The sequence below is a fragment of the Ammodytes marinus genome (genome assembly GCF_949987685.1).
Source record: "Ammodytes marinus genome assembly, chromosome: 16".
Taxonomy (NCBI): Eukaryota; Metazoa; Chordata; class Actinopteri; order Uranoscopiformes; family Ammodytidae; genus Ammodytes; species Ammodytes marinus.
In genome coordinates, this window is record NC_137220.1 from 11,185,565 (window position 1) to 11,201,541 (window position 15,977).

Here is a 15,977-nt window from a genome sequence, read left to right on the forward strand (position 1 = left end):
GTGTGTGTGAGAGAGCGAGAGAGAGAGAGAGAGAGAAAAAGAGAAAAATAGACTTCAACCCTGGAAGCTGCTACTCTGACCCTCTCTCCACCACAGAGTCCCCAACATGAGGCGTCAGATAAACAAAACAATTCCACACACAGGAGGAACACATAGGCCTACAGTGTAAATGGCAATGTCACCTTCAGACTCGGTGTGCTGTCAGGGGCCTGTATTTTTTTGGCGGTGGTCTGGAAATATCAGCTGCCCTTAAGCCATCAGTGATGTCAAATGTTAGCTGTCACGCTGCATGGCTTCCCACGAGTGGTTTTGGCCTGAAAGCACAGGGGTGATTCCATCTGGGATAAATCAAGCAGAAGGCATTTTTGAGCCGTGCAAAAATGTGATATTTGTTATTGCTCATGGTTTGTGTGCATTCAGTGAGGAAGGTGAACAAAGTCTGACACCTTTGACATTATCCAGGGGGACATGTTGATGTATTGTTGGTCAATAAAAATGTAATTTAAGCGACGTAAAGGACCAAATGAAGACACTGTGGAATTTTTACCCTCAATTTGCATCATCAGTAAGGCAATATACCATACTGTTCATTTCTCTGACTTTTACAGTAGAGTAATTGCCTGGTGATTTCTACGGCATCATTACTTTGCATTTGTAAATATCTTCACAATACATAAGAGTATTATCTACTATGAAATAATGTCTTATTTGTGATGATTGCACTGTGGGTATGGATTACCAAAATAGAATTGAAGCCAATATTGTATGGTATTGTGTGTGACTTCACCCATGTGGTGTTACAGTTACTCATTGTGGCCACTAGAGGGCATAATGATTAGTAGACCTACTAGTAATATCAGTAAGCCATCCTTGACATCAGCAATTGAATCTTATTATTGGAGTGGTTAAAATGACCTAAGTGACGAACACCCCGGAGTCAAGGCAGACATGATGACAATTTTACTTCCGGTAAATACGTTCAACATATACATTGTAATAAAGTAAATGATATACATATTTTTTTAATCAGTTCTTCAGTTCCTATTTTTCATGCATTGTGCATATGCAATTATTATTTATTTTTTGTAATGGATTTCAAGGATTTCACTTAAAACAAAACTGAGAGACAACTTATAATTTAAAAAATATCAAAAATAGTTTTACAGGAAGATCAGAGACAACCACTAGCCATGAAACATACTACAATATAGTTTAACTGAAAGATATTTCAAATCCCCAATAATTTTCATGATGAAATCAAAGTATGATGTATTTAGTACAACCACAAATGTTGCTTAGGCACAGAAAAAAATATTTTAATTTGTTTACAAAACATGCAAACAAATATCAAGTGAACATAATTCATAAAAGCTTGATATTTGCCCAAAAGGTGCATGTATGATACATGCAACCTTCTTCATATCATACATAAAACCTTTTGGTGAATATTGGTGAATAACATGAATATTCAAGGCAAAATCATCTTTTCAATTTATCCAACATTAAAAGCTGCTCATATTTTGACTCATGTTGAACCCTGAGTAAACAGTTGGTCGACTAATGAGTACTTAAGGGTTTTATTTGACATTTTAGTAAAAAACAACATACCAGCTTCAACTTCAGCAGTTACTGATTATATGGTGTTGTTTATACTACAACATGTTACTAAATATAGGGCCAGTTTCACAGACATGGATTAAGCCTAGTCCTGGACTAAATGGAATTTTGAATGGAGATTGTCCATTGAAAGTACAATTTAGTCCAGAACTAGGCTTAATCCATGTCTGCGAAACCGGCCCCTAGTGTTTCATGTCTTCCATTTGTTCCAACCAGAAAAAAAGTAGCACCTGAGCCTGCAGAGCCTTTCGTCTCAACGTGTTTTAACTCATATTTAAATTTCTTAAGCCTGTTAGGAATGTCAGCCACTCACTCAAATAATAACATACATAGCGTAACAAATCTCCAGATTAACAAATAGCTCAGTTGCTATGCATCATCAATATCTTTGACAACATGTGACACTCAGCATTTGTGTGACGCAATAATTACGTAACAATGATCGTCTGCTGCCATTTCTGATTCGGTCTGTGAATACATGTTGTGCACATGTAAATAAAATATTAGCCAGTGTACATGTGTGCTCGGTCATTATTTTATCTAAACAGTGAGCGCTGTGATTCTGATATAACAAACTCTGGACTGTTTATAAAGTATAAACTGAGATCAAACTGTAGATTGTCAGCAGTTCAATAACTACATTATGTAGATCCAATACATGGCTGCTGATGCAAACAGCGATATTTGGAAATAATGTGGGTGAATAGTTTGCCAATAATCCAACTTATAAAATGGGGATAAACAAACCAAAAGAAGCTTGCATTCTTCAATTTTAAGTAGTACTTCACCAAATAATCAAATATACATGTCACACCAAAACCAACAGTACTCACTGTATATAAATATACATACAATCATCATTTCTCTACATTCTCCAAACTTACTCCGACCACCTCAAACTTTCATAATATCAAAATCTAGCAAAAAAACTAAATTCCCTTTCACATCCCCTCTTCTCCCTTTCTGCTCACTCTCTTGAACATGACTCCAGTGTGTCTGGTCCATTCAGCTGTCTGTAGAACCACTGCCCTTGTTCTTATTGCGACTGAGAGGGAAGGTGGACTTGCTCTGTGGCTGGGTCATTTTGCTGGCCAGGTAGACGAAGGGTTCTATCAGCGAGCGCCGGTCCGCCACCGACACCTCCCACAGACGCACCTTCTCATTCTTGGCCCAGTTCTGCACCGTGTTGAAGTCCACTCTCCTGTCATCCTGCCTGTCCAGCTTGTTACCCAGCACCACAATGGTCACCTGTGGTTCAGGAATCGCCAAGTTAGCCCCAACACCAGTGTAATCTCATTTTCTAAACCAGTTCACATATGTGCCCTTTGTGACATTAGTTACAATGTTAGCAATGGCAGCAGCTATGGCAGGTTGACTTGTGGGACTTAAATGCGGAGTCAGCGATTCTTGAGGACGCCAAAATCACTTTGTCAAAATCAGTGAATAACTCCTCACGATCCACTACCTGTCCGTACTCTTGTGCACAGAAAAAAAAATGCAATGTGTTAATACAAAGCATAGGCTCTGGGTTTTTTTTTCAATGCACGCACAGTACGTACAGGTATTGTAGACCGTGAGGAGATTTACTGATTTTAACAAAAAGTGAATTCGACAACAAGCGTTCTCCAGAATTGCTGACTCAGGCTTTAAAGAGAATGAGGACAAAACCAAATTAAAATATAAATTCATCAAATGCTTTAGATACCTCACCCATTACATAACCGATAACGGAAAAAAAAAGGATTTTGGGTTATCTTGATTGGTCCCCTCTAAATTCACCTTGGTACCTGGGTTTAAAGTAACCCCAAGTGAGCGTTCCCAAGTGCAAAACAAGGGGTTCAGTCGTCCTCACCTCTTTCTTGTCTCTGTGGCGGTCGATGTCTTTCTTGAGGGCCTCCATCCGTTTAAAAGACTCTTTACTGTCAATGCTGTACACGAGAACAAAGCCGTCGGCAAAAGTGTAGTAATGTCGAGGAAACTCCATCCCGTCCCGGAGTCCGCGGGTGTCATAGAAACGCACCTGCTCCCGTGTGCCGCGGTCCGTTTCTATGGAGCCGATGTAGATATCCTCCAGGGTCTCCATGGGCTCTGAACCTACAGTTGAGGGACAAAGACACAGGCACATACGGTCACAAATCACTACAAAAAACATGCAATACATTTGTTCAACATTTCACATGAGAGACTTAGCCTGGAGTTAGAGATTGTGAGAGAGTGAATAGAAATCTGTTTGGGCCACTATGTTGTTGTCCGTGTCATTGAATATTATTTGCAAGTACATTTTAGAAACAGGAATGTTGTAAAGTGTGCAATACTATTCGGACCCCGTCATTTAATCAGCCGCTGTTAGCATAGTAAGTTCAGCTGGATTTCTGAAACTTGCAACAACAACAAAAAAATAAAAATAAAAACGAAACAGAAATGCATATGGAATGAAGTTGTTAACAGCTCTCTTGTTTTGTTTTTTAAAGTTATCTTTTTGAGCAGGTTGACCATTTACTGATCTTAGACTCTACTTTAAATAATACATGTTGTTTATTATATATCATATATAAGCATATTTTATAAATGTGTAATTATATAACCTAAACCTTTATCTTTCAGGAAGAATTAATCACTATTAAAGGAAAACATGAAGGTAATTAAAGTCAGAGGCAGAGATTAATCATGAGACTTAAAAACAACAGTGCATCCAAGCCAAACAATAATTTATATTTTGATTCATAAATGGGAAACATGGAGAGCAGTATTATTGTATAGGTATACCTGCAACATGATTGGCATACAGTAGTTGTTCCAACACAGCCGTTTTACCAACTGCAGCCTGGCCACATACAACCACCTTGCAGCTTTTGCCCATGACTCGATCTTGTTTTCAGAGAAGAAACACAAATGGAAAGTGTTAAATTCAATACTTTATCAACGTAAAGCATATCCGTGTAATATATGGTCAGTATACAACGTTAATGACGTTACAATAGCTTTATTCTGATATAGATAATTACTGACTTAGCACCAATAAATAGTAAATATTTCAAATGTACGCTTGTCATACTGATATACAGTATTGTTAGCTAACTGCGTATGCTAACGTTTATGAAAGTAAGAAATAGCTTAGCATTAGCTTTCAGTGAAATACAGTCACGAGATCACACACCAAGTAGCTAATGTTGTATGAAACGGACCATCCGGTCTACAACTCTTGTCTTTAAAATCATATACGCTGACATTGACGACCTGTAGGTGTATATACATTAGCGTTGGGAGTAATTTCTTACCTAAAAGTGAGTAGTTTTCCTTACCGAACGGACTACTTCCTGTTTACAATGTACGTAACTACTGCAGTGTGAGACCCCGCCCCTCCCCTGAAACGGCAAAATGGCGGAGGAGAACTGTGATGCTGTGAACATGGACCCTGACATGGACATGCTCAGCGACGAAGAATTAGAAAGGTAAGACCAATTAAGAAAGTGTTGTCAGCTGCTGTAACACTTCTCTCAGAAAGCCTCAAACTGACATGTGTGCTCAGAAGTCCTTCGTATGTTAATTTTCTCGTCGCACTGTGAAAGCTAAGTAGCGAGCTACGGCGAACTGTTCGGCGAGCTACATTTTGCCATATGTAGGGTTTAGCTCGTTGTCATGTACTTTGTAATACATTTCTGGTTAGTAGTCAGGCAAACTGTGATAAATTAAAAACTGCAGTTGCGTGCAATGTGTTAAAGTTGAACGGGGCCGAGAGTCCTGCTTTCTAATTATTCCAACATTCCGAGTATGGTGCTCGCTGGCCAAACCAGTTAATGATACCATTCACTCGGTGTGTGTGGTCGTGATGTAAAACATGAAAGGCTTCCCATAAAAGTATTGACAGCGGCCCAGGGCAGCATGGTGTCATATGTTCCTGGCTCTGCTCCGTGTCTCACAAAATAACTTCGCGTGTGATTGGTTGTAGACACTTCTGCTTCTATGTTTAGCCAACTCCGGCCACTCAGCTCTCTGATGCACACTGTCATTTACATAACTGGAAAAGGCCCTGCACACATGATTATAAATGTTCATTCACATAACTGGAAAAGAGCCTGTACACATGATTATACATGAGATTGATCAGACTTTTTAAGTGTTATGTTTTATGTTTCCAGTAATGTCAAATAAACCCAGTCATTATTTGGCCACCATAGTAATAGTTTCTAAACTACTTGATCTGAGGGGTTTCTGCTTAATTAGCCTTTTCTCTGCTCTCGTCCTTCCCACTTTTACACAGAGATGCGGAGACCTTCAAAGAGCAAGGCAATGCATTTTATATCAAGAAGGATTACGCAGAGGCGTTCAATTATTACACCAAGGCCATAGGTAATTATCCCTACATCATTTGTCTGGATGTTGTTGATATTGTGTTTTGCTCGGTAATACTTTTTTTGAATTCTGCCTGACCTTGATAGGATATCAATGACTTATTTTTTTATACAGACATGTGTCCGAAGAATGCAAGTTACTATGGAAACCGGGCAGCCACGCTAATGATGTTGTGTCGGTACAGAGAGGCTTTAGAAGACTCCCAGCAAGCAGTACGACTTGACAACTCCTTCATGAAGGCAGGTTGTGGGAAACAAACCCTCACATTCTGTCAGAGGAAAAATCTTGGAAGGTGGTTTTAATTTTCCACGCCTTCCATTACAAGCTTGTGATTAATTTTTTCCAGAAAGGCACCAAACAACGTCAAATTTAGTTTTTATCCACAATCTTGATCTAATTCTATATCATGTTGTTTGTTGGGGCCATTAATGCCCATTGGTTGTAGAAACAATTCACTAACCAGATTTTCCAAGGATTTTTGACACAGCTACAGAATGCCTTACACAGTATCTGCTTGAGTGTACTTGTTTACTAAATTGTATATTAGGGATGACCCATTTTATATGTCGTGGCTCCTTCATACTAGCATTGTGATTTTGCGGAAGGGATACAAATCTTTGTCACATAACGGAAAGTAATTTAGTTCAACTGATTTCAGGGCCACAGGGTTTCAATTGAGGGATGTTGTGAATTCAGTGTTGTGAACTGTAAATCTTTTACCCACAGGGCCATCAGCGAGAGGGCAAGTGCCACTTGTCCCTCGGCAATGCAATGGCTGCCAGCCGCTGTTTCCGGAAGGTTCTGGAACTGGAGCCAGACAACAGCCAAGCCGTGCAGGAGGTGAGCTGACGTCGGTTTGACATAGCATGATTTGACATCTTGGAACATGATTATCCACTCTGATAATCTTTGGCCAAGCTATTGCAAATTAAGTAAACAACTCTGATAATGAGCGATTGATGAGGGGATCAACTTGAGTTAATACCAAAAAAAGGCTTTTTATTCACAGAAGTGCTGCTGCTTGAATTGCCCAGGCACAGAAGAGGAAATAAGCCAGTGTTACCTGCCACGCACTAATTGAGTACTACAAGCTTTTAACATTTTCACTGAATACCTCAAATTCCTTTGCCAGGTGAAGAATGCAGAATCCATACTTGAATATGAGAGAATGGCAGAGATTGGATTTGAGAAGAGAGACTTCAGGATGGTAGACTACACACAGTCTTACACTGCATTTGTTTGGTTATGTCACCACACCAGTTACAAAAATGTCATGCAGATGCAGACTGCTAGTTTACTGTTGTTGTTGTCTATAGGTTGTTTTTTGCATGGACCGTGCCTTGGAGTCTGCCCCAGCCTGTCACAGGTTCAAGATACTGAAGGCAGAGTGCTTAGCCATGCTGGGTCGCTACCCTGAGGCTCAGTCTGTCGCCAGGTAAGACAACACAACTTTTTGTTTTATGTTTCTAAAGAGTCATAGGGTGGTATATGGCTGTATGAATGGATCTATGTAAGGTTGATTTCGAATTTGCATTTATAGCACAGTCAAAATAGCACATCAACCCCACCTTTTTCAATTTGCCTTGTAAATGAATTTTCTCTAGGGAGTGCGTGGAGCTTGATCTGTTTTCGGAGAGGTCATTCTCAGAATGTAAAGCTGAAAATTAGTATTTTGGTTGGTGCTCTCCTTCCATTATGGAAATGTCTGTTTTCATACTTGCTATTCAGTTCTTACACTGTCACATCGCTGCAGGGAAGCACAGTTTTCTCCAGCTTTCAGATGAAAACTAAACCTTTTAAAGATGATAACACAAGAAAATCCGTATGTTTATGTGTTTTTTATATGAAGTGTTTTCTTTAAGCATGATAATAATTATTTGTTTGGTTTTAGTGACATTCTGCGAATGGACGCCACAAATGCAGATGCACTGTACGTACGTGGTCTTTGTCTGTACTATGAGGACTGCATTGAGAAAGCTGTCCAGTTCTTTGTCCAGGCCTTGCGTATGGCTCCTGACCATGACAAGGCTCGGCTTGCATGCAGAGTGAGTAAATGAAATGACCCTCATACCGTAATAAAAGTGGCCTAAAACATTGCGATGTTCTCTTATCCCTTTTCAATCTAATTGACATTGATGTAAACGTAGCCCAGAGTAACTTTAAGGTTGTCCTTTGTGTTGTCTTCCCAGGATGCCAAGGCCCTAAAAGCCAAAAAGGAGGAGGGGAACAAGGCGTTCAAGGAGGGCAACTTTGAGGCAGCCTATGAGCTGTACTCTGAGGCACTAACAATAGACCCCAACAACATCAAGACGAATGCCAAGCTGTACTGTAATCGGGCCACTGTTGGATCTAAGGTGAGAAAATTGCACAGGAGAGATATCATGCAGATGGTCAGCAGTAAAATTAGCTTGAGCATCCTTGGTGGCTATTTGCTAAAAGCCACTTTGGGCTAATGGGCTTTACCTATAGTATACAAGATGAGATTCTTTTTTTGCGCTTTTGACAGAATATTAGTTAATGAAAGAAAGAAAGAAAGAAAGAAAGAAAGAAAGAAAGAAAGAAAGAAAGAAAGAAAGAAAGAAAGAAAGAAAGAAAGAAAGAAAGAAAGAAATGGACAAAGTATCTTTGGTATCTTTGCCATGTTGTACCTTTTTAAGAGAACTAGGCCACTACTTTTCTCTCTCTAGCTCTGCCTCGCATGGTCACATGTTTTCCTTTTTCCTTGAAAGCTGAAGAAACTAGAACAGGCCATTGAAGACTGCACAAGGGCCATTAAACTGGATGAGACCTACATCAAGGCCTATTTAAGGAGAGCACAATGGTATGTCCAGGTTTTTCTGACTTGATTGTTAACAGAGACAGTAAGTCATGTTATATTTGGTTTTCAGATTTTGACATAGAGACAGTGCATGAAATAGGCCACGCCTATCGTGGGGGAAACCGTTGAACACTGTTCCATTCACTTTGTATTGAAGGAGACCTGTCTTCTCCAAACAAGCTTAATTAAAACTTAATCAAACATCCATTTAACAAAAAAACGTTACTTTCTTTAAAGCCACGACTCTTGCCTGTCTATACGAGCTGTTTTTGTGAAAAATTATTGAGTCATTTTCAATATTGAGGTGTTTTTTCCCATCCGACCTGGCGAGGATGGAGTATACGTGAGGGTTAGCCTACAGCAGAAGGCTAATATTAGCATACATTAGTTAAGAGTTTTGTCTCGACATTGAAAATTACTCAATAATTTTTCACAAAAACAGCTCGTATAGACAGACAAGAGTTGTGGCTTTAAATAAAGTAACTTGTATTTGTGAAACGCATGTCGTATTAAGTTTTTATTAAGTTTGTTTGCAGAATACAGATGTCATTCAATATAAAGAGAATGGAGCGCTGTGTATTGTTTTCCCCCACGATGGGCGTGGCCTCCGATTATGACGCGTTCCGCTCTGTCTCTATAGAGAAGACAGTATCATTAGTAATTACTGCGTTTGTATTTTATTGTACAAACTGGGTAAAGAAGTAAATGACAGACATGTGCATTCTCTGCTGCAGCTACATGGACACGGAGCAGTATGAAGAGGCAGTGCGAGACTACGAGAAGGTTTACCAGACAGAGAAGACAAAAGGTGAGATTCGGGCTTCTGTGTTGTGGCTGAGCTGACAGATTTCAACTTTAAAATGACTTAAAAAAAATGTAACCTGTCTGTCCTGTCCTTTTGTTATTATGTAGAACACAAGCACTTCCTGAAAAATGCCCAGCTGGAGTTGAAGAAAAGCAAACGGAAAGATTACTACAAAGTGCTGGGGGTGGATAAGCACGCCACAGAAGACGAGATCAAGAAAGCGTACCGCAAACGGGCACTTTTACACCACCCAGGTGCTTAACTCAACAGAAAATGTTCTATTCTATAAGCACTGTTTACGGTTGACTTGTCCTTCTTCCAACATTACGGTTTTTGTTGTGTTTCTCTCCCCTCGTTCAGATCGTCACAGCAGCGCTAGTACTGAAGTGCAGAAGGAAGAGGAGAAGAAGTTTAAGGAGGTCGGCGAGGCTTTCAGCGTGCTTTCAGACGCAAAGAAGAAGTCTCGCTATGACAGCGGTCAGGATCTGGAGGACGACGGAATGAACATGGGAGGTGAGCACATGGGGGCAAGCCTCGGTGTGGGAGGTCTCAAGGGCTTACTGTCATGTCGCAGCTTTGTTATACAACAGCTGGTGTTTATATGGTGAGATCCTTTTTGTAAAGTTCTCTGTGTTGATGTTTATCCTTTCTGTCTCCCATCAGATTTCGATGCCAACAACATTTTCAAAACCTTCTTCGGTGGCCCCGCTGGTTTTAGTTACGAAGGTAATAAAGGTACCACATCTATCTCTTACTAAAAGCTATGAGAAATGACACTTTTTCTACTGTCATGAAAAAGTCATTTACAGAATACATCAGTAATTGTACTTTTGTTTGTTGTTTATTTCAGCATCTGGACCAGGAAATTTCTTCTTCCAGTTTGGTTAATGGAAGGATTCATCTACCTAAACAGTTACTACATCAGGACTTTTCAACAATGTCAACCCCCCGCCCCGAAGCCACCATACACATTTAATGACTGGCTGATTGCAAGTCAGATTCTTGTCTATGCCATTGACTGAAAGAATGCAACCCCAATGTCCACATGCAGCAAATGGTTTTAAAGCCCGTATAGATACCAAGACAGCTCTGACTGAGTTGATCCTGTTACTGCTTTTGGATTTGGTTTTCTTCCTACTAGAATGAAACAAAGTTGAAAGTCAGTAATTGCTAGCAACTGGTCCAAATATTCTCTTCCTTTGTGAAAGGAGAGATTGTGCAGCTATGTATGTATCAGAGCTTTTAGGAAATCCATGCAGGAAGTGACATATTGGGGAAACTCTTGAGATGCAACTGAGCTTCTATCCAGCTTACTGCTGAGGGGCTTTTCTCTGCATGCAAGTTAATCACTTGCTTAATGATTTCTGAGGGAGAAAATCACTGAGCAAGCCGACTCCCCCTTCCGCCCCCTTTTTTTTTGAGAATCTGTCCGACAGACATTTGGCTGCTCCAATTCGCACTGAAAACTACCTTCTCGTCATAAGTCAATAGGAACACTTAAGCATTTTTTTTTATTTTTTTTTATTCATAACAGCTGGAGCCTAAATCTACACACAGTACAGCTGAAGCACACTCTAAAGATGGCCGTGGAGACAGCTATGCAGCAGCAAAGTCCTCCTCCCTCTTGTTGTCAAAGGTTTTTATGTTTGATGTTGCCATTATTCACAGATTGCTGCATTGTACATTTTACTGGAATGTAAGGTGTTAATTTGTGATTATATTTTTTTCATTTTTTTTTTATATGTATATTTATTGTAAATTTGCTGTCTTATAGAACCATCAGTGTAAGATGAGGACACTTTTCTGTAATCTAAAAATGTTAAAGGCACAGAACATGAGTACCCATCGAGACAAATTCATTGAAGATAATTGTATTGGTTGGTCTGATTGAGGTATTGCACAGAAGTAGATCATGTGCTGTGTTTTCGTTGACTGTGATGCAAGCTGTCTAATTTTACTCAATGCAACAGATAGACACAAGAATTGAACAAATGTGATTTAGATTTGTGTTTGCTATTGTCTCTGGGAGTCATGCAATGTGTGAGGATGGAAAACCTGGTAATCTTCAGTTACTTCCTTATGAATGTTGTTCTCTTGGTGCACTTAATGAAGAAAAGTGTCTGCATCTTTTCTCACTGTTTTATGCCCTTATGGTGAAACCATCCTATCTTTACCTTTTGAGAAGTACCAGCCATGTCAATAAAGTTGGCCACCTTTCGGTTTACCTTAAATTGCTGTTAGTATTTGTGTTTTTAGTGGCATAGTATTAGTATTAATTAAAGTAAGGGTTCCTGCAGGTCTTCTTAAAAGGCATTGAATTAATTTATGCCTTAAATGTCTTAAATTGATCTTTCAAAAGTCTTATAATGCTTAGACTATGGAAGTAGGTTTTTATGAATCCGTTTGGTGCAACTTAATTGTTAACATCTAATTTTTAAAGAATCATGTGTTTAGCTGCAAAAACAAACAAAAAACACTTTTCACTAGTTTGAAAGCCTAAATGAATCATTATTTTCTTATAAATAAATAAATGGTAGCCTAATAAAAAAAAATGTACAGTCTGTGATTGTACTGAGCGGGATGACCAGAAGATGGCACTGTTTCCCGCTCTCAGTTTGTTAGTGGGTGGTTGCTAGGAGACTAGTTAACCGGAGCTGTGTGTTCTTGTGTTTACTTGCCTCAGTGAGTTACATTTTCTGTGAATGTGAAAAAAAAGTTTGGTTTAAAAAAATGGGAGACACAGACGTAGATGGTACAAAGCCAAAAGGTGTGTTTACGACTTTAGTGGCCGACGGGGACTGGCTCTATCTTAAAGGAGAGTTCAAAAAGGCTATAGAGAGCTACACGACGGTGAGTAATATGCTAAACTTAGCCAGACATAGTAAACGTTTTACTATCAAACAGAAGCTCATCATCCTATGGTGATAACTGCAAGATTGTCAATGCAACTCTTACAAATCATGTCTCAGTGACTTTCTTTGGGCTCTTTTTTTCTAGGCACTGTCTCTAAAGCCTGACAACAAGACCTGCTTTGTCGGCCGCTCCAAATGTTACCTGAAGATGGGGCAATCTGAAAACGCTTTAAAAGATGCAGAGGCGTCCCTCAAAGGAGACAAGTCGTTTTTCGAGGTAAGCAGTAGCCTACAGAAATGTTGTCTAAAGATAAAAAAATAATAAAACAACTGCTCTATTCTAAATAATAGCCCTCAAGGCTAAACCCAGTGAAAAATTAAACCTGTATCATTACATTTATTGTGTCATTTTTTTTCAGGGGTTGTACCAGAAAGCAGAGGCATTGTACTACATGGGAGAATTTGAATTTGCGCTAGTGTTTTACCACCGTGGACAAAAACTACGTCCACAAATACAGGAGTTCAGGCTGGGTATCCAGAAAGCTCATGAGGCAATTGAAAACTGTGTTGGCAGTAAGTACTACAGCAGTATTTCTCTGACCTCAGGACTCATCCCTACAATCTAAACCATTTTGCTCCTCTTTTGGCATCTTCTAGGCCCAATCTCTGTAAAACTGGAGATTAAAGGAGACCTATCATTTCTCCAAAAAGATGAGGAGGTGAGTGTTTTGAGTGTTCCCCTTTATTAACCTAGTATTTTCTTTAAAAGGTTGCAAGTACAGGCAGCATCCATAGGAATAATTGTAGACATCAATCCTTTCCTGGAAAAATACCTGATAATGTAAAGGATCACTTTCCACTGCATTAATGGCTTGCCAGAGACTTTTGCTATTTTTATGTAAAGTCCAACTCTGGCTTCCCTTCTAATGCACACTATTGTGTTGTGACTGATCCATAAAAAGAGGGCACAGCCCATTTCTGCTATTCAGCATCTGACAAAGGAGAAGAAACGGCAAACCCAGAAGACCCCTAAGAGTGAGAAGACGACCAAACAACTGCTGGGAGAGTTTTACAGTGACAAGAAATATCTAGAAAACCTGCTCAAAGATGAAGGTACTATTGTTATTTCAGTTTAGAGACCTCAATATGCCTTTGTTTAATCGGCATCAGATACAGCACACTACATTTTCCCCTTCATACTTCAATATCTTTATTTATATCCACCCACAGTAATGCTTTACACTTTTATTGACTAACATTTTCTGTAACTGTTACATTATGATCTGCAGATTTAGTAAAAGCTAGAACAAAGGGTGGGGAACGACTACAGGACGTCATTGAGGGCTGCCTGACCTACCTGGACACCTGCACCGAGTTCTGGAGCCAGGAGACTACCAGCTCCCCGCGGGACAGGGCACGGAGGCTGAGGCATCAAAAACCTAGCAAGCCTTCTGCTCACGACGCCTCCTATGAACCTGCTCACTTCCTCATGAAATGCTTGGATGAAATTGATGCAGGTAAGGGAAGACTTCTGTTTAAACTTTCCTGTCTGTACAGGTGCATCTTAAAAGTTTAACTTTTTTAAATGGACTTTTTCATGATATTCAATTCTGTATGTTTGTTGTCTTAGAGTTGACATCTGGAAATGCAGCGGGTAGTCTCAAGAAGGCGAAGGAAGTCCTGAAAGTAGTAGAGGGATGGTGTGACAAAGAGGTGCCGCATAAGAATGAAGTTTTGGCCAACCTGCACAGCTGTATCGGCAATGCCCTGTTGAAATTGGGAGACATGGACAAAGCATTAGTCCATCATCAAAAAGACCTGGAGCTTGCTACACAGTGGTGAGAATGTGAAGAAAAACTACACTATAGAAGTGAATGCATTATTTTCAACAGTGGTGAGAATGTTCAGTCATCTTTCATGTGTCAACAGCAAACTCTCAGCTGCAATGTCCAGGGCTCTGGACAACATCGGGCGGGTGTATGCCAAGACCGGACGGTTCTCAAAAGCCATTGAGTTGTAAGTAAATAATGAAATACAGCAGCACTTTTGTAATGTATAATATTGCTGTCCTTAGCAAAACGTGTCTATTTACTATTGAAGATTAGTTTATTGGTGATCTAGTATTTATTTTGATTTTTTCTCTTCAATTTTCAGCTGGGAGAAGAAGAATGCCTTGGTCTGTAGTGGTTTGGAGAAGGCCTGGTTGTGTCACGAGATCGGTTGGTGCTACATGGAGCTCAACAAACACAAAGAAGCTCGAGAATATGCCGTCAACTCAGCTGATGCGGCTGACGGAATTGCTGATGAGAAATGGCAGATGAATTCCAATGTTTTGGTGGCACAATCAGAATGTAATTACTTGTCTAATATTTCCAAAATGAGTTACTGCAGGGCTGTTGTCATGGTACAAACTACACACCTGATGAACGCTGATGATCAATTCTCCTTTGTTTCATCTCAGTGAAACTTGGAAACTATGAAGCCTGTGTCTCCCACTTTGAGAAGGCCTTGACCCAGGCCAAACTGATAGGAGACCAGTCTGTCATGACTGTCATTCAGAAGGTTCCCTCTTTTCTGTCATATGCTTCCCTTCACCATCTATTTTAGTTCCTTTCAAAGACATCTTTAATCGCTGACAATTATCATTCTGTTTTTAGGCTCTTGACGACGCAAAGCAACACCTACAGCAGTGAGGACGTCCTCAGTCGAGATATGTGGTGTTTCAGACTGCTAAGGTAGAAAAAGGCCCACAGAAGACATCCACCATCAATTGAAACCAATAAAAGTTTTATTCTTAAAATGGGCAACTGAGATATTTGAATTTGGGGTTGATGTGTTATTGCTTATATACTGAGTTTTTCAATATACATTTATTAAGACGGACTGATAAATAAGACCCAGATATCACAGGTTTTTATAAAATCACACTGTGAACTTCGTATTGGAAGCCTTGGTCACTAATAGGCACAAGAGGATTGTGCAAACAAGTTTACTGTTCCCAGAGTAAATGGGGAAGTGTTTAATAGCTCCCTATTTGGCCTACATCATGATCGATGATATAGAATTACTTCTGACCCAGGTACCTAGTTGGTGGTCACTTATAAAGAATAAATGCTATTATTTTAAATAAGTCCAAATTCATTTGGCAGAATTCTTTGTAATTCTATTTTCATCAAATTAAAATCTTTTATCTAGATAATGTGAAGCATAATATGCAAAATGAAGAGGACTTTTATAACATACTTTTATATAAACACTGCAACCTACCCATCATGAAGTGTTTTTTTCCTTTTGATAGTTTAGAAGTTCCCCATACGCTCTTCTTACTGCAGTGAACTTCCTCTTGTCACACCTCTATTAGGCTACATCTGTTCTCAGACATGCATGGTGTGATTTACACAGATAGCTGCTTCCTGCAGAGTTTGCAATATCAGTGTGTAAATGTATTGTTTATTGTCTTTTTATGTGTGCCGATAATAGACACAAAATAATTATTAAGTTTTGGTCATGATCATCGTCTTCATAAATATCC

The 15,977-nt window shown here is 39.5% G+C and overlaps 3 protein-coding genes across 4 annotated transcripts; 2 read left to right on the forward strand and 1 right to left on the reverse strand.

Moving 5' to 3' along the window:
* Positions 1-1,291: 1,291 nt before the first annotated feature.
* Positions 1,292-4,957, reverse strand: nkiras2 (NFKB inhibitor interacting Ras-like 2). The gene is made up of 4 exons (XM_080043710.1): positions 4,896-4,957; positions 4,384-4,485; positions 3,470-3,711; positions 1,292-2,865 (listed from the first exon to the last, which is right to left on the reverse strand). The coding sequence occupies exons 2-4, from the start codon at positions 4,475-4,477 to the stop codon at positions 2,623-2,625; spliced, it is 579 nt and encodes a 192-aa protein (XP_079899836.1). The 5' UTR covers positions 4,478-4,485; positions 4,896-4,957; the 3' UTR covers positions 1,292-2,622.
* A 38-nt stretch (positions 4,958-4,995) lies between these two features.
* Positions 4,996-11,800, forward strand: dnajc7 (DnaJ (Hsp40) homolog, subfamily C, member 7; the record flags this gene model as incomplete). 2 transcript variants are annotated; one of them, XM_080043706.1, is made up of 14 exons in its annotated part: positions 4,996-5,069; positions 5,879-5,967; positions 6,085-6,209; positions 6,697-6,810; positions 7,103-7,177; positions 7,287-7,405; positions 7,862-8,015; positions 8,160-8,324; positions 8,700-8,791; positions 9,523-9,596; positions 9,701-9,847; positions 9,954-10,106; positions 10,257-10,328; positions 10,444-11,800. In XM_080043706.1, the coding sequence occupies 14 exons, from the start codon at positions 4,996-4,998 to the stop codon at positions 10,479-10,481; spliced, it is 1,491 nt and encodes a 496-aa protein (XP_079899832.1). In that variant the 3' UTR covers positions 10,482-11,800. The 2 variants fall into 2 exon arrangements, with proteins under 2 accessions (XP_079899832.1, XP_079899833.1); XM_080043707.1 differs by having other exon boundaries at positions 10,257-10,319.
* A 523-nt stretch (positions 11,801-12,323) lies between these two features.
* Positions 12,324-15,138, forward strand: odad4 (outer dynein arm docking complex subunit 4; the record flags this gene model as incomplete). The annotated part of the gene is made up of 11 exons (XM_080044034.1): positions 12,324-12,443; positions 12,591-12,722; positions 12,865-13,018; positions 13,103-13,164; positions 13,408-13,558; positions 13,735-13,962; positions 14,076-14,283; positions 14,375-14,461; positions 14,600-14,796; positions 14,907-15,007; positions 15,103-15,138. 11 exons carry the CDS (start codon positions 12,324-12,326, stop codon positions 15,136-15,138), a joined length of 1,476 nt encoding a protein of 491 aa, XP_079900160.1.
* Between the last annotated feature and the right edge of the window lie 839 nt (positions 15,139-15,977).

What these genes read in the sequence shown, in the direction of transcription:
- nkiras2 (XM_080043710.1), bottom strand. Translation starts at nt 4,477, where the DNA reads ATGGGCAAAAGCTGCAAGGTGGTTGTATGTGGCCAGGCTGCAGTTGGT. An exon ending in GTATGCCAATCATGTTGCAG is followed by an intron (nt 3,712 to 4,383) that starts GTATACCTATAC and finishes CCTCAACTGTAG; the next exon opens with GTTCAGAGCCCATGGAGACC. An exon ending in GCCACAGAGACAAGAAAGAG is followed by an intron (nt 2,866 to 3,469) that starts GTGAGGACGACT and finishes CCTGAACCACAG; the next exon opens with GTGACCATTGTGGTGCTGGG.